The 21,739-nt window shown below is 49.1% G+C and overlaps 7 protein-coding genes across 7 annotated transcripts; 3 read left to right on the top strand and 4 right to left on the bottom strand.

Annotated features, from left to right (window-relative positions):
* Positions 1-938: 938 nt before the first annotated feature.
* On the bottom strand, positions 939-2,320 carry N7537_005518 (60S ribosomal protein uL4; the record flags this gene model as incomplete). Its single annotated transcript, XM_056896575.1, has 4 exons — positions 939-1,695; positions 1,768-1,918; positions 2,049-2,143; positions 2,211-2,320. 4 exons carry the CDS (start codon positions 2,318-2,320, stop codon positions 939-941), a joined length of 1,113 nt encoding a protein of 370 aa, XP_056752360.1.
* Positions 2,321-3,103: 783 nt separating this feature from the next.
* On the bottom strand, positions 3,104-4,333 carry N7537_005519 (lytic polysaccharide monooxygenase AA11 family protein; the record flags this gene model as incomplete). Its single annotated transcript, XM_056896576.1, has 1 exon — positions 3,104-4,333. One exon carries the CDS (start codon positions 4,331-4,333, stop codon positions 3,104-3,106), a length of 1,230 nt encoding a protein of 409 aa, XP_056752361.1.
* A 2,945-nt stretch (positions 4,334-7,278) lies between these two features.
* Positions 7,279-8,250, bottom strand: N7537_005520 (IMPACT family protein; the record flags this gene model as incomplete). The annotated part of the gene is made up of 1 exon (XM_056896577.1): positions 7,279-8,250. One exon carries the CDS (start codon positions 8,248-8,250, stop codon positions 7,279-7,281), a length of 972 nt encoding a protein of 323 aa, XP_056752362.1.
* Positions 8,251-10,566: 2,316 nt separating this feature from the next.
* N7537_005521 (LCCL domain-containing protein) lies at positions 10,567-12,696 on the top strand (the record flags this gene model as incomplete). Its single annotated transcript, XM_056896578.1, has 2 exons — positions 10,567-11,030; positions 11,085-12,696. The coding sequence occupies 2 exons, from the start codon at positions 10,567-10,569 to the stop codon at positions 12,694-12,696; spliced, it is 2,076 nt and encodes a 691-aa protein (XP_056752363.1).
* Positions 12,697-13,097: 401 nt separating this feature from the next.
* On the top strand, positions 13,098-15,882 carry N7537_005522 (uncharacterized protein; the record flags this gene model as incomplete). Its single annotated transcript, XM_056896579.1, has 8 exons — positions 13,098-13,181; positions 13,294-13,317; positions 13,378-13,499; positions 13,547-14,076; positions 14,126-14,424; positions 14,504-14,938; positions 15,003-15,250; positions 15,321-15,882. Coding segments are annotated over 8 exons (2,304 nt in total), but the record flags the coding sequence as incomplete, so codon positions are not given.
* A 1,327-nt stretch (positions 15,883-17,209) lies between these two features.
* Positions 17,210-18,927, bottom strand: N7537_005523 (uncharacterized protein; the record flags this gene model as incomplete). The annotated part of the gene is made up of 5 exons (XM_056896580.1): positions 17,210-17,361; positions 17,429-17,664; positions 17,730-18,163; positions 18,219-18,715; positions 18,798-18,927. The coding sequence occupies 5 exons, from the start codon at positions 18,925-18,927 to the stop codon at positions 17,210-17,212; spliced, it is 1,449 nt and encodes a 482-aa protein (XP_056752365.1).
* Positions 18,928-19,858: 931 nt separating this feature from the next.
* N7537_005524 (uncharacterized protein) lies at positions 19,859-21,558 on the top strand (the record flags this gene model as incomplete). The annotated part of the gene is made up of 3 exons (XM_056896581.1): positions 19,859-20,145; positions 20,202-20,720; positions 20,772-21,558. 3 exons carry the CDS (start codon positions 19,859-19,861, stop codon positions 21,556-21,558), a joined length of 1,593 nt encoding a protein of 530 aa, XP_056752366.1.
* Positions 21,559-21,739: the final 181 nt, after the last annotated feature.

Here is a 21,739-nt window from a genome sequence, read left to right on the forward strand (position 1 = left end):
GAACTTCGTTTACATATATAATCATCATGGAATGAATTGTCTAGTAATGATGTACTCAAATATTCGAAATAACTCATTTTAAAATGAGAAAATCAGCATATTCTCTAACAATGGTGGGGTAAAAATAATATTTGCTAGATAAGGCGATTATCATAGCTACGTGTAAATATATATTTTAGAAATTTCTTTCATTTAGTCATGATAACTACCATTCTAGATTATAACTAGCTTCTGATAAGGATGATAGTGTAAAGGATATAGAAGTTAGTTGGCTCTATGGAAGAGAAATGACGAGGCACTCCCCTGGTACGGTATGCCGAGTCAGACAACTGATTTTGCGGAAGCACATTCCACAACCATGAAGTATAACCGGGCGAGTTGCCAGCAACAATATAAAAATGTCGAGCGAGCGACCAGTAAACTACAAGAAACAAGCAACCAGTTCAAATACACAGATCCTGGAGGTGATCGAAACGAGGAGCGAAGAAAGTGTCTGAATGGGAAGATCACTCATCCACACTCCTAGCCTGTAATCTCAAAGTGGCCATAGAAAAGAACCGGATCTGGCTCTTCGCATTAAGCTTTGGCAGAAGGCAGTCATAATACTCGATTGGAAATAGTTGTGATCAGCGGAAGTATTGACACATCCACATCTATCCATGTAAATGATGTTCTTGCTAAGACAGGAAAGTCTGACAGACCAAATAGCCATCCCCAAAAGACCAAACTCTTCGACCCATCTACATCTACACAACTTACCATGCAAGATACAAAGAATTCGAGGGTCACTTAGATAAACATGGAAACCGATCACATTACTACTCCAAATAGACCCATGGGTATTGCAAAAAAGGCATTGATTCATTTTTGCTGACTACCATTTTGCCAACGGAAACACAGTTAACAAAGAAATAGCAGGGGGGCAAAGAAAGACCCGCTTAGTTCTCGTAGAGAGTGCTGATGAAGGACTCGGCAGGAGCAGTAGGCTTGCCACCCTCGACGGACTGCTGTCCAAGCTTCTGCTTGGAGTAGGCAGCGGCGTAGGGGTTGAGACGGAGCATGACCTGCTTGTTGCGGAGGGGGTTCTTCTTCTGGACGTTGACGCGCTTGGTGCGGGCCTCACCCTTGGGAGCCTGGAGGACGGACTGGATTTCGGAGGAGTTGATGAGACGGGTCAGGTCAGCGTTGGCCACAACGTTGGAGGGCAGGAGGTAATCCCGCTTGAGAGCCGAGGGGCTGGTGGTGGTGCCGTAGACCTGGTCGAGAGCCTCGAAGGCCGAGGAGGTCCAGATGACGAAGCGACCGAGGTGACCACCGGGGGCGAGCTGGAGGAGGTTGAGGGAGAAGACGGGCGAGGTCTCGACACCGGGGATGTTGCGGAAGGCCTTGACGAGGTCCTTGCCGTCGGTCTCGGGGTTGTAGACAACCAGGGGTCCGCGGCGCTGGCGGAAGCGGCGGTTACGGAGCTTACCCTTACCAGCGCGCATCTTGCGGGACTTCTGGACCTTGACGAGATCGGCACCGGCACCGACAGCCTGGAGGAGGGCGATGGCGGCCTTGGTCTTGTTCAGGGACTCAACGGCCTTGGACTCAACGACGAGGGGAACCTCGGGGACGTTGGCGACACGGTGACCGCGGGCGAAGAGCAGAGCGGGGGAGGCAGAAGCAGCCAGAGCGGAGGCAGTAGCGAAACGACTATACGCGGGAAATTTATTAGTTCCTCCGAATTCTCTAGGCGTTCAATTCGTTCAACCGGATTCAACATACCGCTGGCCAACGTTGACCTTCTGGTGCCACTTGCGCCAGACCTTGGTAGGGGCGAACATACGACCGGAACGACACTGGTTACCGAAGGCAGCCTGACCGGCACGGTGAGTACCACCACCGGAGACACGGGGAATACGGGCGACAGCACGACCTATTCAATTGGAAGCAATCCAGTCAGTTATTGTTCTCCATAGAAAAGAATCCGATGATCGCAAATTTTTCTTCTTTCGCAAATCCGGATCCGATTCTTCCAATCTCGAAAAATGTGCCAAATAACGTACCGGTACCCCAGGACTCAGCGGAGGTCTGTTCACCAGCCTTCTCGCTCACGGCGTAAGGCTGACGCTTGTTCTTGGCCATACCAGTGTGAACATGCCTATAGAGCGACGGTCAGCACTTCCCCTCCATCGATTTATGAATCCAAGGTTTTTGGCGAGCCATACTGGACAATATCCGGGCGGATAGGAGCAGAGAACACAGTGGGAAGGGGGTGGGAGGCCCCGGAGGGCTTGCCCGCAGCCGTGGCGATCGAGACAGTCGGGCGGGAGGCCATTGTTGCTGGTCGGTGTCGAGGTGAGGTTGAAGATCCAATCTCTCTGAGTCGGGGGGCTTCACAACTGGGTGTGGATTTTTTCGCTTAGTGAGAAAATGCAGTGGGGCGGCGAACCCTAAGCCCTTCCTGCCATATGTGGGCTAGCGCACATATGCTGCCATTATCTAATCGGAGCTATCACGTGAGGTCCCACAAGTGGGTCTATCTCTGGCAGGTGCGATCTTACATCCATAGATAACTAGTAAACATCACTCACTTATTAAGTTTATCTGGGCAATATCAACTAAGATGACACCGAAAGGCTCAACAAAAGCATGCTGGAGGTGATGTAGACTCTGGATCTCTATAGCTCCCCTGAGTGCATACCTCGGGATATCCTCCATCTGGGGGACAAGGAACTCATCGATCTATTGAAGTTATGATGGTTAAGCAGTGCCCAGATGGTCATTCTGAAAGTTGACGTCCTCTCTTTTACCAAGAATTTTTTTTTAATGGGCAACAAACAACTCTGTTGTTTGAGCAGCACTAATCTACTGGCTACTGATATACAACACCAAGCCACGCAGTATAGAGAAATGGATATCTTATATCGAAACCCTGAGATGTCCTATTTTCCTAGTCTCATCTCCTAAATGTACAGGAAGAAAGGGATTTAAAATGCACCGAACAGTAAAAGGACCAGCCTAGCAGAAAAGAAAGACCAAGAAGAGAAAGGAATCATAGAACCATTCAGAGATGGAAGAAAGTGCACAACATCCGAAGCCGGCGGATCATGTTGTGTATCTAACTAAGCGCATGGGCGTGGTGAGCACCGAAAGCACGGTTGCGGAAGCGCATACTTGAGATATGACGCGCCTTCTTGCTGGCAGTGACAACAAGCTCCGCGCTCTGACCAGCATTGCACTGCGTGCCAGTCGACATCTGCTGAGCGTTGGTCCAGGTACCAGAAGCACAACGCTGGAAGGAAGTGCCTGAAATGCAGTTCCACTGGCCCTCGGTACTGCAGCTACCCGTCAGAGCACCCGAGCTAGAGTTGGAGGCGGATCCAGAGCCGGAGGACGAAGAGGTTGCCACGGGAGCTGGGGCAGCTGCTGAAGAAGACGTGGGCTCGGGCTCGGTCTCAGCGGGTGAGCTGGATGGAGTAGCTTCTGGGGCTGGAGCCGCGGATACCGAGGCGGGTGCGGTGGAGGCGGTCTCTGCCGGGGCAGAGGAAGAGGCAGGGGAAGCAGGCACAGATGAACTGGAGCCAGAGTCTGAGCCAGAGCTAGAAGAACCCGAGGTAGTATTACCGGAGCCGCCGAAGGTAGCAGTACCGGTACAAGCTTCGGAGCCCTCCTTTGCGAGATTGGCGGGTTTACCGTCATACTCGACAATGTCACCTGGCTGAGGGAAGCGGATATCAACACTTTCCGGGGTAGTGCAGCCATTGACGTTTGCGACAAACATGGGAGGGAAGCTAGCAGCGCGTCTCTCGAGTTCCTCGGGGGAGCGCTTGGAGGAGCCACCCGAGACAGTGATGGGAGCGCAGTTCATGTACATCTCGCGGTTGCCGATGCGGTTGAACCAGGTCCAGGCGAGGGTGTATTTGCCAGCGGAGATGCCGTCAGGAATAGTGAAGTTGAAAGAGTAGGGATCGATGACGTCGGGACCGCCGGACATGTTGCCATCGACATCGGCGGGGCAGCCGCCCTCGAAGGACTTGATGACCTTCCACTCGGAGGACTTGGAGGGCTTTAGGTCGGTGGTCAGACTGATCTGGCAGGAACCACCACCGTGGGTGGCGCTGCCGACGAAGGACAGAGGGTGGGACTCGCCGATGGCGATGATTGTCTCGGTGGAGGGGGCCTCGAAGGCGTTGTCACGAAGCTTGCAGGGGAAGTCACTGCCGTCTGCTGCCAGAGGCGAGTTGTTGAGACTGTCTTTGCTGTAAGGAGTGGGGGTACTCATGATCATGTGGGCGTTGACCATGGAGGCGCCCATCAGGGCAGCGATCACTTTGGAGGTGATGAACATCTTGGATGATTGCACTTTTGGGGTTGCTTGAGATCTTGGTCGACAAATAAATGTTGCAAATGGAATCGATTCGTGCCAGACGAATGGAATCAGATGTCAAAAGGAATGGATCTTGTAGTGGAATGTTAGCGTTGTGATGAGAGACTTATAAATGTGAGAGACAAGGCGAGAGGTTCAGGAGTATATATATTGACAGTCTCATTGAGGGGTCTATTGTACGCAAGGCAGATAGCGTCCATCAATAGACCATATATCTCCCACAATAGATCAGACGGATATAGATCGGAGGCAACGTTGAAACAAAGACAACAAAACAATACCTTTGTGTCAGAGTGAAGTGAAACAAACTGATTCAAATTTGCCGGATGCTATTTTCAATATCTCTTTGTTGATGAACAATAGCGATAGCGTTTTTGTTTTATATATCAAAACCGGGATTTCACGAAAGGAATGTATGATATTTTGCCACAGGCAAAAAGATCAAAAAAAAGGAAAGTGACACAGGTCTAGCCTGAATGTCGAATTGATAGAAATAAGAAAAGAAGAGAATGAAATGTACTAAAGAAGAAAGGAAAAGAAAAGCCATGCAACATTGGCATCAGGGATTATATATACAGACATGGGGTTACTCTCGGGCCCTTCAAGCATCTCGAAAATTCCGAGTCTCAGCCTCTGAATGGTCCGATGCTACGTACATGGCAATTAACCAGACACACTTGGTGTGATCTCCGAAAGTGTAGAGACATCCGCTTGGTCGATCGATTGTATGTGTATATCCACAGACCTGGAGGGTGGGGAAGGCCAAGCGGGAGAGGGGATGTTTCAGAAGTCATGTTTTTCCATTTTGTCCACTGAGGTTCGGATGTTTAGACGGTGAAAAGCTGAACGGTTCAAAATCAAAAGATGACCAGTAGGAAAACCCGAGAGACAGCTCGATACCCGCTGAACTGGGGCGATGGGCGGCTGGAGAAGAGCCAACCACATCGCACAGACTGCAAGGTACAAGACTTTTCCACCCCCTGGATTTGTCGCACCATCAACCGCTAGCACACAAACCTCCGATGCATTGGCTGTCGTTGTAGCCGCCCTGATTTTTTTTGATTTTTTTTTCTTCTCGCTTCTGAGGTTGCCAATTACGAACGTCGACAGATGTGTTTCATGTTCACCTCCGTACCACCTACTCCATAGTGTCCATCGTTAGCCCTTGCGATTTGTACCCAAACCTATGACGCAGTGAAACAAGAACATGTAATCCAAAGTGGGCATCCTCAGTTCAGTCTTCATCCAATCTATCTAACACCGGCACTTATGTGTGGGGTACTCGGTACAAAGTCTTCCCCCCTGTGCCAAGTCTTGAGGTTTAGAAGATGAGTTCAACAAGGTTCATATGATTAAAGTGTGACATCTCCGAATGGAATGTGTCAATTTTAATTTTCAAGATCTCTATAGCGATGTCAAGCATACTACATTGTAATTTTATAAACGTGGTCCAGGATCATCTTGGTGAGGCCACAGCTCCACCAAATGTACTTGGCGGATTCCATCTCCGCTAGAAACTATGTTGTATATGGAAGCCACTACAACATACTTTGTACGGGGCATAAAGCCTATTGCCTAGTTTCCCCAAAGAACTATCTACACCACAAAGCTCGGAAATGAGAATCACCAGGTTGACTCCCTGTCATTTCGGACAGACCGCAATACTCGGCTGGCCTAGCCGAGAACTGGGATAGGGACCTGTGTTTGCGAGTTCGAAAATGAAACCCGAGAGACGCAATCAAGGTTTGTATCTGGCGCTGCTGTGACTCGTCTGTTAGTCCGTCGTATACTATGGTAGCATCTGGTGGGTTTGCCTTGACAAATCGAATATATAGTTATATATAAATATATATATATATATTAACTTAGTATATTGCAAACTCCCCCCTGTGTACCATTCTTCCAATGTTACTCCTTATTACTTGATGGCAATTAAACCTCTGGTCTATTATTGTAATCAAATCATCAACCTAGCACTCTCCCCTCTTTGCCCATGCATGACTATTTTGATCTAAGCGCCCACAGTACGTAGACCCTTGGAATTGGGCATAAGGTCCTCCAATAACACTTCGCATGATGGTTCGTATGAGAGTGGCCATATAGCGCAAATGGTTTCATATTCTACATACGTCAGTGGCTAATCGACGCCAAACCTTAGGCCTCTCCAAGGGAGATAGCGCGAGACAGGTCATCGTAGTAATAACGCAGTGTGCAAATAAACCTCGCGGGTTTCAGTAAAATGACATCCAGGGCCAATATAATGTGTAACTACAGATCTAAAGCATGTTGTTTATAGGAACAGTGCGTTGTATTGGCCAAGCATGCACATAGTCAATATGCCCTGGGAAACTACATGTAGTATATGGTAAGTACCTGATTTGGACTTGTTCGATAGCGTGCACTATCAACTCTTTCTATTCGAGACATTAAATGTACATCTGCCAAAGCAGCGGTTTTATGTCGCTTGCGGCAGTCCGAAGTTGCCTATGTACTCGGACCGGTGTGCTTCACATATATGACATTGACCAAGTCGTGAGCGCCAAAGCAAGCCCTGCATGTGAGCTGTGAACCTGCCCAATGATGCCGCTGTGGCTCCCAGCTCGCAGGATTCAAGTGGGGATTTCTCTGTGTCCGATGAAATTCAAGCATTGCTTGTCGACAGTAGTCTGCAGCCAGCGTTGTAATGGGTCACACCATTTCCCCAGTGCGGTAACTCGTCGGACAGACATAAAGTATCTGACACTTTCCAAATAGGAAGGTTGTATCCGCAGTTCTAGTGCGATTGATGCCTGCTCGGGTGTTTCATGCTATCCATCTCGCACGGGCCAAAAATTTTCCCATGTGAATGAAACCATGTTCAGGGTCTCTCGAACATACCAAAACCATTAGGGATATCACCAGTCCTCTCATTTCTTTCCCTTCTTCTTCCCTTTCTCTGCACCCGAAGCCTCCTCCTTCTCCTTCGTAAACCCGCCCTTAACCAAAGCATCCCGACCAACATCATTAATGAGCCGAAACCGCGCCGGACCAAGTTGAATGCCGCCATACCACCGCGTAACAACAACCACAACATTCCACACATCCATCAACTGCATAACATGCAACAACCGACCCCCAGCAGCAGTCTCCCCATCATCATCATAATCCTGAACCACAGTCTCACCCTCCCCATCCCCAGCCTTCTTCTGCCGAATGCGCCAGGCACTAATATTATGTGTCGCGGCCGCAACCTTCCGATCCGTAGCCGTAAGATGATCAATAAAAGCCTGCGCCTGCGCAAGACAAGTAACACGGGCAACACGACCCACGAAAACCGATTTTTTCTCGGAGACCACGTCTGAGAGGATCCATTCGGGCGGGGCATCGAGGCCGAACGCGTCGCGCAGGGACAGAGTTTCAAAGGCGTCCGTGGCGGTCGACGCGTCGATAATTGGTGTCTGAGTAGACGAGTCCCCGACATCATCCCGCCCGATACTCAATTCCGGGAATACATCGACGGCTTCGCTGATTACATCGAACAGACACACGGCGCCGGCCTGCCAGGTCCGTTGTACGATATCCTCTAATACATCGATGGCGATCTTGCCTTCCCCGCGTGCGGCGGTTGATGCTGTTCCCAGTACCGCGGGTCGGGAGTCTGGGTATGAGGCTTCGAAACCGAGAATGAAGGATAGGTTTTGTTGTTCTGGGATTTGGAGGGTAACCACTGTGGTATGGATGTTGCTATTGGAGTGCGCGGGAATTCCTAGGTCGAGTGTGTTTTTGGATGTCGCGTTTGCGGGGGCCGTGCGGGTTACGGTTATTGTATCTGGCTCGTAGATGGCATTTACAGCTTCAATTTCTTCGGCGAGGTCTTGATTCTCGGGGATTAGAGGCATTGTGCTGGTTGGAGAGCTCAACGCTCGTGCGGGGTGAGGGTTCAATTATTTGTGAGCGCGGGTTGACCCCACAGTTTGTTCAGGCACCAAGGCACCAATTTTGATATGGTGAGTATAAAGTAATTGATGTACATGTTCTTACCTGATGAAATCGAAAATTGTTGGGGATGAGGACTCAATGTGGCCTTGCCTATTATATAGCATATATTAGGAAAGGGGGATATATTCCTACACGAGATAAAATTATCCAAGATTTCACAGCTACCCTACACAGTCAAGATGTCTTCCTAGATTTCTTTCGAAATCACCCCGATCTGACATTTCAAGAAGTTCGGGTCCAGAGATTTCGAAATTTTGAGATATCACCGAGAAACTCAATTACTCTCGCCAGGAGCAACAAGATATCTCTAGAGATTCCGATCGAAGAAGTGAAGTTGTCCCACGGCCGGAGTGTTGGTCGAAAATGGATCGTCGAATCACAAGAAAAGTTATTTAGTCACTCCAAGCCCGTGAGCATCATCACTTTGGTCGAAGGTATTGTACATCGAGACGTGATTTGGATTTTTCTTTTGATTTGATCTGGGCCGTGAGCTGAGAAATATTAGTTTCGTCATTTGATATTCAAGGGGGGGGACGTTCGGAAGACATACCACACTCATGACAAATGTGCCGTATTAGATTTGTCATGCAACAATGTCTCTTTGAACAGACAAAGACTGAAGACTGTGACCCTCATAAGGGACATGAGCAGACAAGCTGAATGATTTGTATCCGTTGTTCAGTGTGCCATCCTAGTCCAGTGGAGAATGAACGATCAGGAGTCAAAGTGGGAAAGCCGAAGTTGTTTGGTGACGTTGACAAAAGTGACAAGTGTTGGACGTTGCTTGTGTGTCTCTTGTTAGGTTTCGATTGATTGATTGTTTGAACCGTTTTGCCAAGAAGTGATGTGATCTTCGGGATTGCGATTGGATTTAGACACAAAGTTGGAAATGCTGAGGTCAGTGGATAGTCATTACCATGTCCATGCTGCAATGCCTTTCGCAAAGTCAGCATCCGGAGATGTGGGCCGATTGTTATCTTCGAGGCGAGAAGACTGGACCTGTTGAATTTTGGTTGGTTCCCCTCAATGTGTACCTATATATATCATGATGTTCAAAGCATCTATTTGCTTGGAAAGGGCCTGTTAGGTCGTGCTATGTGGATGAGTTCAGCAGATATCTATACAATTTAACCAAAACAAGAAGCTATTCACATTCTAGTGAGCTGTTTCAGACATCATCCCTAGTATCATTTTTTAAGTACAATCGGAATGCCTCTATTTGGATTTCTTGTTTGATATCCTTTTTCATGTCTGGTATCGCCTTCATCTTCTAGCCGGGATGGCCAACACGTTTGACTTCCCCAAGGTATTTTGAATTAATTTGACCAAGAAGCATGGTCTGCCTCTATTAGGAGTATGCCCAGGCGGGAAATTTATAGGTACATTCGGGTAGCTTGTGTTCCTATGGATGCTGATATGGTGGTGCCATTCACCCGTAGATTGGCTCCTAGTCATTTGGGCAAAGGCAACATTAGAATGACGACAATAAGGTCGATACTACGATCAGGACATAAAAGTCAAGGTAACGGCTGTTAGTATGTTGCATAGTCATTTGCGCAAATTTATCTTTCTGGATGGAACTGGGGTCTTCAATTTCTCAGAAAGCCCCTAGGAACGCTACCAATCATGTCTTTTCCGTCATTCAGTATCAGGGCTGTAATCCCTGGCCTTATTGTCACACAGCGTAGGACGAACACCACGGATGGAACGACGATACAGTTTGAAAAGCTCAGATCGCACCCGAAGATTTTCCCTGCATTAGTGCAATCTTTGTAAGATTTCCCGAATTGAAGATCATCCAAGATAGATTATCGGCGGAGAGATCGTGTTGCCACCCTGTGGACACCGTCACGCGTCGTTCTGATTGGGTGCCTGGGTGCCTTGGCTGCCTGACGGATCCGCCTTCGGTGTCTCTTCCCCAGATCTCATCTCGTACCTCGTCTCTCTTTCTTCCCATACCTTTGCCTTTTTGTATTTATATCTCTGTCTCTTCATGATATCGGCCTAGCACAGTTAAATCTCTCTATTCGTTTCAGGGCCGCGTTCCTGGTGATCTTCCGCCTTCCATACCAATCAACGGAGATCCCCACGGCCCATCGCACGCTAGCGGCCATCAGCCACCGACCGCCGTCATACCTTAATACCCCATCGTGCGTTGCGTTCATTTTTAGTAACTCCAACTACACCACACTCTCCTTCCAAGCCAACGATTCGCCATGTTTGGAGAGGGCCGAGAGGAGGCCGCCAGACTATATGTTCCCCCACTGCTTGAAGATGATGATCGTCTCAACGATCCCGAGGCTTCCGAAGACCTCCCGCCGCCGGATGTCGAGGCTGGCAGCACTCTTCCCATCTGGCTGCGGGAGTCATCCAAGTCATTTCGCTGGGGATGGGTGCCGCTACCGCTCCGAAAGGTCGGTCGCGCCACCGCCAATTGGGTCAAGGGTCCCGATCCACCGCATATGCTTCTATTGAAACCGCTGTTTCCGCGAGTCCAAGAGCTTCCAGTCCAATATCTCGACCGTCTCTTTCCCAAGCGCAAATTTAAGACTGTACTTTTATTGCTGCTCTATGTATCTTGGTTCTTGCCTTGGTTTTTGATTTTATTGCACTCGCGTTCTTCCGGTTATATCGAAGGGTACGGTCGGCCTCAGACGTTGTCATGCTCGACGAACTTCTGGTACGTGTCGAAATGCAACCTCATATAGGTATGATATTAATGCGATTGATTTAGGGAGTTCGGAAATGGGTGTGGTATTAACGGAAACGACTGCCGTCCATTTTCTTCTTCGACTATTCCCTTCCGGTGTCCTGCGAATTGCCGTGATACCAAATTGCTGGAGCCTTACATTGTGGGAAATCAAACATACAACTATCAAGGCCTAGTCATTGGAGGACCTAAGCCGGATTCCTCGGATGTGGCACTTTACCGTGCGGATAGCTTTATTTGCCAGGCAGCAATCCATGTCGGTGCAATCTCGAACGATGGCGGCTGCGGTGTTGTCAAGCTTGAAGGTGCAGCGCACTCTTTCCCATCGGTCAAGCAACACGGCATTCTCTCCGCCGGGTTCCAATCGACCTTCCCGAAGGCTTTCAGCTTTCTCCAGCTATCCTCGCCGCAAGCTAGCTGCCCGGCAGATCCACGCTGGACGCTTCTTGGAATTACCGCTGCTGCCGTTGGGGTATTGTGGCTCTTCTGTACATCGCCGCCCGTGCTGTTTTTCAGTACATTCTTCATGGTGTTCTGCCATACTGGACTTGTTGGAGACCCACCCTCGTATCCTTTCTTAGCCGACCTTGTCTCCAGTCTTCTATCACGGCTGCTACCAGCGTCATTTGTCGTCTACGTACTTTACAAGTTCTGCGCAGCGCCGCTTTTGCAGCCAATCTCCTCGCCTATCTATCAGCTTTCAAAGTTGTTCCTTTTCCTACCCCCACTTTTCATTGGAGCTCTGAACAACTACACCTTTGCACGGTTGATTCCATTGCAGCGTCTTACCCCGATGGATATTCAGAAACAACCCGGGGCAAAATTGGCATTGGCTCTTGTCATCCCAATTGTGATCTCGATTATCCTGAGTCAGGCGTGGCAAATTCGCCAGGGAGGTCTGCTCCCACGGTATTTGAAGATATACTGTACCATGGGACTCATCATCTTGATTTTGCTTCCCCTCCCTGGTCTTCGCCTTCGAATTCATCATTACATCCTTGCCATTCTCCTTATGCCGGGCACAGCCTTTCCCACTCGGCCCTCGCTCATCTACCAGGGTCTGCTGCTGGGTCTTTTCATCAACGGAGTTGCGCGGTGGGGCTTCGCCTCGATCATTGAGACTCCGGCAGCTTTAGGAGAGCAAGCACCGCTCGGAGATGGAATCCATGGCTGGTGGGGTGCTACTTATCCCAATATAACGACAGCATCCGTGAATATCTCCCTGCCAGAGGTGGGATCGAACAACACTTGGCGCGGCAATGGCAACATTACATTCGCTCTGTGGGAACACGAGCGTATGGCAGATCTAGCGGTGGACGGTGTCTCGGTTCTTCTCAATGACGTAGAGCGCTGGCGTGGTTATCTTGATGAAGACAAGCGCGGGGAATTCACCTGGCACCGCCATGGTCATGATGGCCTGGAGCTACAGACAAATCCTCGTCTTGTTAATCGTGACCTGGGCACCAACATTGACCCCAAATCGATTCTTTTGGCTGATAGTGATTCTGACGATAAACCCGAAGACCTGTTCTTCCGATTCGCATTTTTGAGGGGCTCGGAGGCTGGCATTTATAGCCCGACAGGAGTCTGGTTGAGCGATGGCGAGTGGTGGCCCCCTGCACCTCCCAAGAAATAGATCCACTTCCCCTCTGCATTGGAAACTGAGGTTGTTTTCGTGTTTATATTTCACGGCGCCTTGCAAGTTAGATTGATTATACACTTTTGGTTCATGTGTGCTGGACGCGCTGTGCCCATTAGAGTAATAAAACAGGCACGGTGTTTGCTGGATCACTCTCATTCACGACTGGTCACGTTAAATGAAGATATCACATATTATGATTGCCCATATCTGGTGCTGATCGATATTAGCCCTCTAGCATAATTCCCCACCAATATATATATTTCTCTGGCGTCGTATTTTACAGAAAATGCATACCACGTGATCGTGACGGCACGAGCCCAGGCAACAACCATCCCGAGCTCACAATTTGGAAACTTCATTCGTACCTAATTTTAGCAATTCCTATGTTACACTAGGTACGCGGTATTTTGAAATCGATGGAGCACGAGGGATCTGAACATGAGGGACGTGAGGTGCCAAGCGCGCTGGTCCGACGTGCAGTAGGTGTTGCTCCACAACCAAAAAAGTTGCAAGCTTAGAAAAGGCAACCTTGGAAGAATCCTTCCGAAATACAGCTTTGACTAATCAAATATTAATTATGAATGCATACAGTGTGATCAATGCCGGCTCCGAAAGGTATGCAGGTGTAGCTCCAAGTAGCAACGATGTCATGACTCGATTCTTACGTTGTCACAGATTCGATGCGATAAGCGCACCCCATGTTCAAACTGCCGAAGCTCCAGCATCGCATGCCGATCTACTGGCGAAGGCCAGAAGCCATCAGAGCCCCGGCGGCGGGTTTTAATCTCAAATCAATAGTATGAGCATCTTCCCCTATCATAGGACACCATTGACTTGAGCACAGTGAGAAAAAGATCGATATGATCGAGGCACGCCTGGCAAGCATTGAAAGTACTCTTCAACAGCTAGCCAAAAATACGTCTCAACCACAAGGCTTCACAGCACCAAACCGGAGCGAGTCTCATTTCGCCCCTTCGCCTCAGAAGTCAACCCCTTCGCAGCCGCCATATACTACACCGAACTCTGCAAAGCTCAAGGGCCCTTTGTATCTAGTAAATCGTACTATCGAGGAGCACGATTCCAGCGCTGGCTTCGAGGGCAGCTCATCTCTTACTGCCCATGGGGCCTACGCGAGCGCGTTCCTTGAATCTGCTGTGTCTCAAAGCTCGCCGCAGGTTTTGTCGAGTCCGAAGATCACCGCGGCTCTCTCGTCGCTAAAGCAGCTTGTCGGAATCCAGAACCAGCGGCGAGAAGCGGATTTGCAGGGGAGTCAGCCTCTCACCAAGAATGCGAGGTTGGGCGTGAGACGTGACATTCGTGATCTGGAGATGCCGCCTCTGCCAGTGGCTCTGGACATGTTGAGAAGTATTCAAGGTACGGTTTATTCCAAACAGACGTTTCCAGTTTGTGCTAATTTACCTAGAAAAACCACCGGCCTTCTTTGGTGGCTATGTACCCTTCCTCAGTGTGGAATATTTCACCGAAAAATGCCGTGAAGTTTACTTCTGCATAAACGATTACTCCGACGCGGCATTTATTATAACTAACTTTTCTATGTACAGCCTTTTCCACGAATATGGAGGCATGGATAAAGATGTCACTATGCGAGAAGAGCACCGGCACTACATTGAGATGTGTCGGAACAACCTGGAGACAGCACTTGCCAATTTGAATATCCTGATGCCAGCAAACTATGAATCGATCATGGCGTTATCTCTAGGAGTTAGTCCCCCATTTTCTTTTTATCTTTTGTTCAGATATACCCCATCCGGAATCCTTATTTCCTTACTTACAAACACAGGCTATGCATGCAGTCGAGATTTCCAAACCATCCGTTGCCTGGACGCTAGCATCAACGGCCATGAATCTCTGCCAGACACTGGGATATCATCGCTTTACTTCAATGGAGAACGACCCTGTACCAGTCCAACGCCAAAAGATGATTCTATTTTGGACTGTCTACACAATTTTGAATATGATGTCCCTGCGACTAGGTCGTGCTTCATCCATCCAGAACTACGATATCAGTCTACCGATGCTAGAGGAAAACCCAGCAGAGATCCCTCAGCCATGGGGACCCGTCTGCACTTGGTGGACTAGATCGGCAATTATCCAGAGTGAAGTTTATCAATATTTGTATAGTCCAGTGGCCTTGCAGAAACCAGAAAGTGAACGAGTCACACATGCGCACAGATTAGCCGCTGAGATGCGGTCGAAGGTTATGGAGCCGTTTGAGGTATCGTCCCCACCGTTGTTTGGGACAGGATTAAGTGAAGGGGTTGCTAATGTGAAACATACAGAAATTCATGTCGTCGGATCTCAAAGTAACCGATATGGACCTCCTGTACCTCGCAACTGACAAGATCAGTCGGCTGGCCATCATGACCTTGATCTACCGAGCAATTCCAGCACCAACAGGCTCAGGCCAAGGCGCCCCCTTTATACCCGAATGCATTGAGGCAGCCCGGGAAGCCCTGGAAATCCACCGCCAGTGCGTTGCAGCGCTCAACGAGACAGACGAGGTCATGAAAATATCCTACATGCACTGGTAAGCATGCCATCGTTGATGCAATGACCATACCACCTCAGACCAAGATATTCTGACAAAAGAACTGTAGGGGTGTCCTCCAATCCCCCTTCGTCCCCTTTATCGTAATTTTCTGCAACATAATAACAACTTCCAACGCCGAAGATCTCGCCCTACTCGAAGAGTTCATCGCCTCCCTCCAACCGCTAACCACCTCCTCTAAATCCATCGACCGATTACACAACCTTTGCTCAGTACTCGGCACCGTCGCCCGCCTTTACTTTGAAGCCAATACCCGGACCCAAGCAGCCGCAGACCAAGGAAGTCTCATTGAGGTCGGTCAGGAATTTGATGTTTATCTCAGTGCGCTTGGATTGGCGCCTCCAATCTTTATGAATCCTCTGAACACCGATAATTCCCAGATGGAAAACTCGCAGGGTTATTCCCAGACAGATCATCCTGCTACGGATGTTAATTCGGCGGAATTGTCGCAGCAGAACGTGGGTGGCTTCTCGGCGCCGGTTGATTCATCTCAAATGCAGGGACAGGATTTGGGGACTGCTGCGCAGTTGGGGAATTGGTTCTGGGGGAATCAGTACATGATGGGGCTTTTGGAGGAAGATCTGTCGCAGTTCAATCCGGGAAAGCCGTGAAGAGATCAACGGGTGGCCATTAGACTAGATTATGCTCACTATTGGTGTTAATTATTCCCAAAATAGCCAGCTACTATAATTGTAACATGAATCTCAACTTCTACACCTCGCTGATGTCTAATCTACATATCACCCTCTCAGTCCAGCAAAACCTTCCATCCCTCTGCACTCATAACCACGAGTGCCAAAGCTTGCTTCTCCTCGCCCGGTGGGACACTAGGTGTTTCAGCTCAGGGAAAGTTTGAATGATCCGTATAATTACATACGAAGCTTCTTTCCGTGCAAATCCCTCAAGGGCTCTACGAACTACACTTATAACCTAAATCACTTACTGCCTAGACGGGACGGAAACTGCTTGCGTGAATCACAGACCTTGGAAGCGGCAGGAGTAACATAGGTACTCTATAGCCTATCAAGCCTTATTACTTTGTCTGGGAAATGATGAATGGATCTGAGGTTTAAGCCCCCGAGCGTCTAAACGTTGGCACCGATTGAATCATTTCGTTTTCACTATAGGGGTTATAGTAATATATATCCGACTTTGACAAATCCACGGGTAAGATCTCGGGAAAACAGCAGTTCAAATCTTGGACGTAGCCAACGGACCAGCAGGGCAGAGCCGGTTGGCGTCAAGCAGCGGCCACGATATTAGCGCAATCAAATATGTTTCCAAGCTCCGCGGGAATCTGTAGTTCATGATGAGAAGTCGAAGAGGGAAATTTACCCACATGTGGAAATGTGCTTAGGTTACAGGCAGATATCGAAGAACCGTTTTGAAGAAAACCCGAGCGCTCCTCATTGGCTTTGGCCCTTGAGATTTCTAGCGCCTCAATCGGACTTTAGGATGCTTGCAGGCGACTGAACATGCGAAATTCAGTCTGGTATACCTTTATTGCGGGAACTGGCATCAGGGTAGAAGAGCTTCAGTCTCAAGTGAAAGTCTATTTATTCCCATAGCTAGGCCCCGGAGTCCGAGTATAGTATCGCCATTGCGTTCTTATTGTCCAAGAACTATGTTTGGCAGATACGGAACAACGAGGCAAGAGTGGTACAATTTCAAGCCCTGGAGCCTGCCAAACAGCTATATGGCTCAAAGCATCCTACAACCGTACAGATCATGGATACGCAAGCGAGACGGCCCCTAATAGACATAGTAAATGCCAATATTTTACAACCTCGTATCGCAGTAACGTTATTGTTTGATTTCATGGTGATTCTATGGTCATAAGGCTTTTGAACACTACCTACATGTAGGTATATGTGAATGTGAAGAAGATTGAAAAACCGCATTATCATGATATTGAAAATTGACGATGCTCATCATCCGTTAAATCTTTGCGCGCAGCGCGCTTCCAAGCCCACTCAGCTCTCGCACCACCAGGTGGTCCAGGTCCTGTGTGTTGAGCAACCCTCTATGCGCTTGCGACAGATCCGTGATGCCGACCAGCTTCATCGCCACTTGCAGTTCTGACGCCAAGACTATCACCACAAAATTAGCTTTGTCCATTCTCCAACAGCCGTTGGATAAAAGGAAAGGAAGACGTACTGTCAATCAAGTGTTCCACGCCCTCTTGACCGTAGTTGAGCGCGTACATCACCGGCCTACCGATCAGCACCGCCCGTGCTCCCAGACAAATCGCTTTCAGGATGTCTGTTCCCCGGCGGATACCCCCATCCACCAGAACCTCGGTTTCGCGCAGGACATGAGGACAATGTCGGCCCAGCTCAAGGAGGGTTAAGAGGGCAGGAGGAGCAGTGTCTAGGTTCCGCCCGCCATGGTTGCTAGGGTCAGTTAGTTTGATGTCTTACGATTTCGATAGACCTGCCGTTGAGTAAGTGATGCTCACCTTAATACAATCCCGTCGATCTTCGCCTCCACCGCCATTAGCGCGTCTTCAACCGACTGGACGCCCTTGAGCACCAGTTTCCCTTGCCAATGCATCCTCAGCCAAGCGAGATCCTCCCAGGACAGCGTCTCGTCGAGGAATGACCCCGTGGTGCGGGTGATTCCGCCTCCCTTGGCATCGTGGCTGGCCTTGGTGCCGGTCATGGGCATGGAGATGGACTGCTCGGCGCGCACGCGCTCGTCCGCCTCCCGCTTGCCCGGCACCGGAGTATCGATCGTCACGAAGAGGGTGCGAACACCAAGATCCCAGACACGTTGAAGGATGGCCTCTGATGAAGCGCGATCCTTATTGACATACAGTTGGAAGAAGAAGGGGTGCTGGGAGGGAACGGAAGCGACGATTTCTTCGCCGGGAAAGGACGCGGTGATGGGAATCTAATTCACATCAGCAACTAGAAGACCGAGATGTGTGAAAATACAGGAATCATACGCAGTATCCAATACTTTTCTTTGCACAAGCGCCTGCAATCCCCTTCTCGCCGGCGGGGTTTGCCAACCGGGCGAGCGCGACGGGCGCAGCGACTACGGGTAGAGCCAACGGGGTTCCCAGGACGATGGCCTGCGGATTGATTGTGAGAACATTTCGTAGGAGTCGTGGTCGCATCCAGATACGCCTGTAGAAAGATTGGTCGCTATTGTGGGAGATCAGATCGGTGGCTGCGCTGGAGTAAAAAGCCCAGGCTTTCTTCGATAGCGAGTCCCGGGCTGCATCCTCGAAATCGTGGGAGCTGAGTATGGCGTTCAGCTGGGGTTTGGCAGTAGTTTGGGACGGGGTCTGTGGGGTGGACCTGTTTCTCCACGTTCCGTCCACCGAGGACGGGTCTAGCTGGCCCATCAGCTGGGTTGGAGGGAGGGTCTTGATTGTGGCTGGTGTGTGAACTTCATTGTAGGCGGCAGTAGCATCACGACCGGCATGACGGAGGATAACTTCGCATAGAGTATTTGTTTTAGCGGATGAAATGGGGTTTAATATATGAAGTAGTTATGTATACATGGAGATAGGACATACTCTCAGCTCCACCTGGGTGGTCTGGGGCAAAGATGGAGACATCCCAGACTTGGTTATCGATGACCAGCCAACAGTCATTGGGGGAATCGTGGCGAGCGACTTCCTTCGTGGAAACCAAGCGTGGAGACATTGGAGGCATTGGAGAGTGGATTGGGGTAGCAGCAAAGGGAGGGTACTACCGAGGTATGTAAGCCTGGAGGTAACCTTGAAAGAATAATATCTTAGGAGTAAGCTGAACACAGCCTACTACCCTATAATTGCTTTTTAATGTTGATCACCGGGGTATGTTGTATGTTGTACACATATATTCGATCTATCATTTTTATCTTTATACATTTACACAAAGGATAACTTCACTAGGTACGGAGTAGATATCACGCAATAAACCCCCTATATAATGAGATACATTTTACTCATGCTATTGCCTCTGCTAAAACATATAGTATTCTCGTACGATTAATAGGCAAGAAATAGAAAGAGAGAAGAAAGCCAGCTTAATAGGGAGATGATAGAGCGTTGTAAATTCTTAACAAAGAAAAAAGAAAAAAACGAAAAACGAAAGAACGTTGATAAAAACAGCTGAATGGACCTTACTAAATTACAAATTACATAACTATTACATATTACATATTACATACATGTCGTTATGTAGGTATAGTACATAACTAGTTGGATATCTGTACATAAATTGATGATTGGCGCTCTGAGACGAACTCCTAAACCAATCAAATCAATCAAATCTCGAGAATGTTTAAAATATAAGTAATTCAAATTCAAATTCAAATCCATTGCCCAGATATACATCTATATTTATTGATTTCTCATAAGAACGCGGGTCAGGTCGACTAAGGGGGATCGACTCCCGTTGTGGGGGACATGATCCATCATGAATCATCGATTCCTTTGACCTGGGCAATGGTAGGCCCACAAGTTATCCCTACGTGAAGTTGGGAGTCATTCCCCACTGACTCATTCCATATTAATTCCAAGGTTTCTTTCCCCCATCTCCTTAACTGCTTTTTCTCGTGCTCGACTCTGCCTCGAACTTTGTCCTTTCAAAAATGTTGGAAAGCATCAAGCTCTTGGCGTCTGCAGTCGCCCCTCCACGAAAGAATTTTATTGGTCGAGTCTCGGATCACCACGAGAATCAGACCGCCGCAGAGGAAAGCAGCCTGCGGAGTGGCAGTGGGGATGGCTCCACGGAGGAACGCAAACCAAAGCATGCACCATTTGTGATTTTCTGCCTTTCATGCATTACCTTCGTAAGCTGCTACTTAGGCGGCCTGGTTACTGTCTCCGTGCCCCAGATATCTGAAGACCTGCAGCTGAGTCAGGGTATGGAACTATGGTATTTTGATCCTTTACAACACGCTCCGTGATCGAGTTGATAGCTAATCAGTGTAGGCCCGTGTCCATGTATGCATTAGCCACTGGTTGCACCCTGCTCATTTTTGGTGCCGTCTCCGACGCGCTAGGTAGTAGGCTCATTTTCCTGCTAGGCTGCTTCTTCCAGAGTATCTTCTGCATGGCCTGTGGCCTCGCTGAGAATGGCACGCAGCTCGTCGTGTTCCGTGTCTTCTCCGGCCTGGCAACCGCCATGTGTCTCCCGTCGGCCGTGAGCATTGTCTCCGAGAATTTCTCCCCAGGAAAGCTACGCAACCTCGCTTTCTCCTTCATTGGAGGTGGCCAGCCTATCGGATTTGGACTAGGCATGCTGATGGGTGGTGTCTGCGCCGACACGATCGGCTGGCGCTGGGGCTTTCATAGCGCCGCCATCGCCAACACAGTCGCCTTTCTTCTGTCATGGTGGCAGCTGCCGCAAAATAAACAAATCGGCATCAACTGGGTCCTCCTCTCCGCCATTGACTGGCTCGGTGCTATTGTTATCAGCGCCGGCTTGGCCCTTCTTTCTTTAGCATTAGCGTGCGTCCCCCTCGACCTACTTCAGACAACCCTAACTAACCGTTTCCTAAGCATCATAACCTCCGACGTAAATAACGCCCGTAAAGCCTCGACAATAGCCTATTTTGCTGTCTCCGGTGTTCTACTCGTGTGTTTTGTCATCTGGCAAGAATATCAGGAACGACGCGGTAAACCGACACTCATCCGCAACTCACTCTGGAGAAACAAGTCCTTCACCTCAATCTGTATTAACGTCTTTATAATCTGGGGCGCCTTCAACGGCTTCGAACAGATAATCAATTTTTTCTTCCAGAACGTGCAAGAACTCTCTGTCCTGGACGCCGCTCTCCGCTTCATTCCCACCCCTATCACAGGTCTTCTCAGCGCCCTTGTTACGGGCTTGGTACTACACCGTATCCGCGCCGACGCCATTATAAATATCACGATTATGATCTCCTGTATCTCCCCGCTTATGATGGCCCTCGTCAATCCGTCCTGGATCTACTGGCGCTGCGCCTTCATCGCCATCTGCCTTAACTCCATCGCTGCCGACTCTCTCTTCACCGTGTCCAACATCCTCATTGCCGACATGTTCCCGCCGGAGACGCAGGGCCTGGCGGGGGGTGTTTTTAATACGTTCTCGCAAATTGGAAAGAGTTTCGGACTGACCTTTGTCGAGTTGATTGCCAATGTCGTCAGCGATAATAAGGCCGCCCCCGGAGAGAGATACGAGCCGGATGGGTTCATGGTCGGGTACCGGGTGTCGTTCTGGTTTTTGTTCGCGGCGAATATTATCTGCCTGGTGGTTGGGGCCATCGGACTGCGGAAGGTGGGTAACATCGGGAAGAAGCGTGAGTAGTAGAGATGTGCTGGGGAGTTGCTTTTGTCGCAAAGTCGAAGGGTTTGATAGAGTGGCCTTACTGTAAAATTTAATGGCAAAATTGGGTTTTTTTTCGCAATGTCGCTTGAATGAGAATGATGGGCCAAAAATGATAGGCTTAGAGGGCTTGGAGTACTACGTTCACCGAGTGTAAGAGGTA

The sequence above is a fragment of the Penicillium hordei genome, assembly GCF_028827395.1.
Source record: "Penicillium hordei strain IBT 12815 chromosome Unknown utg000003l_segment0_segment0, whole genome shotgun sequence".
In the NCBI taxonomy this organism is placed as follows: Eukaryota; Fungi; Ascomycota; class Eurotiomycetes; order Eurotiales; family Aspergillaceae; genus Penicillium; species Penicillium hordei.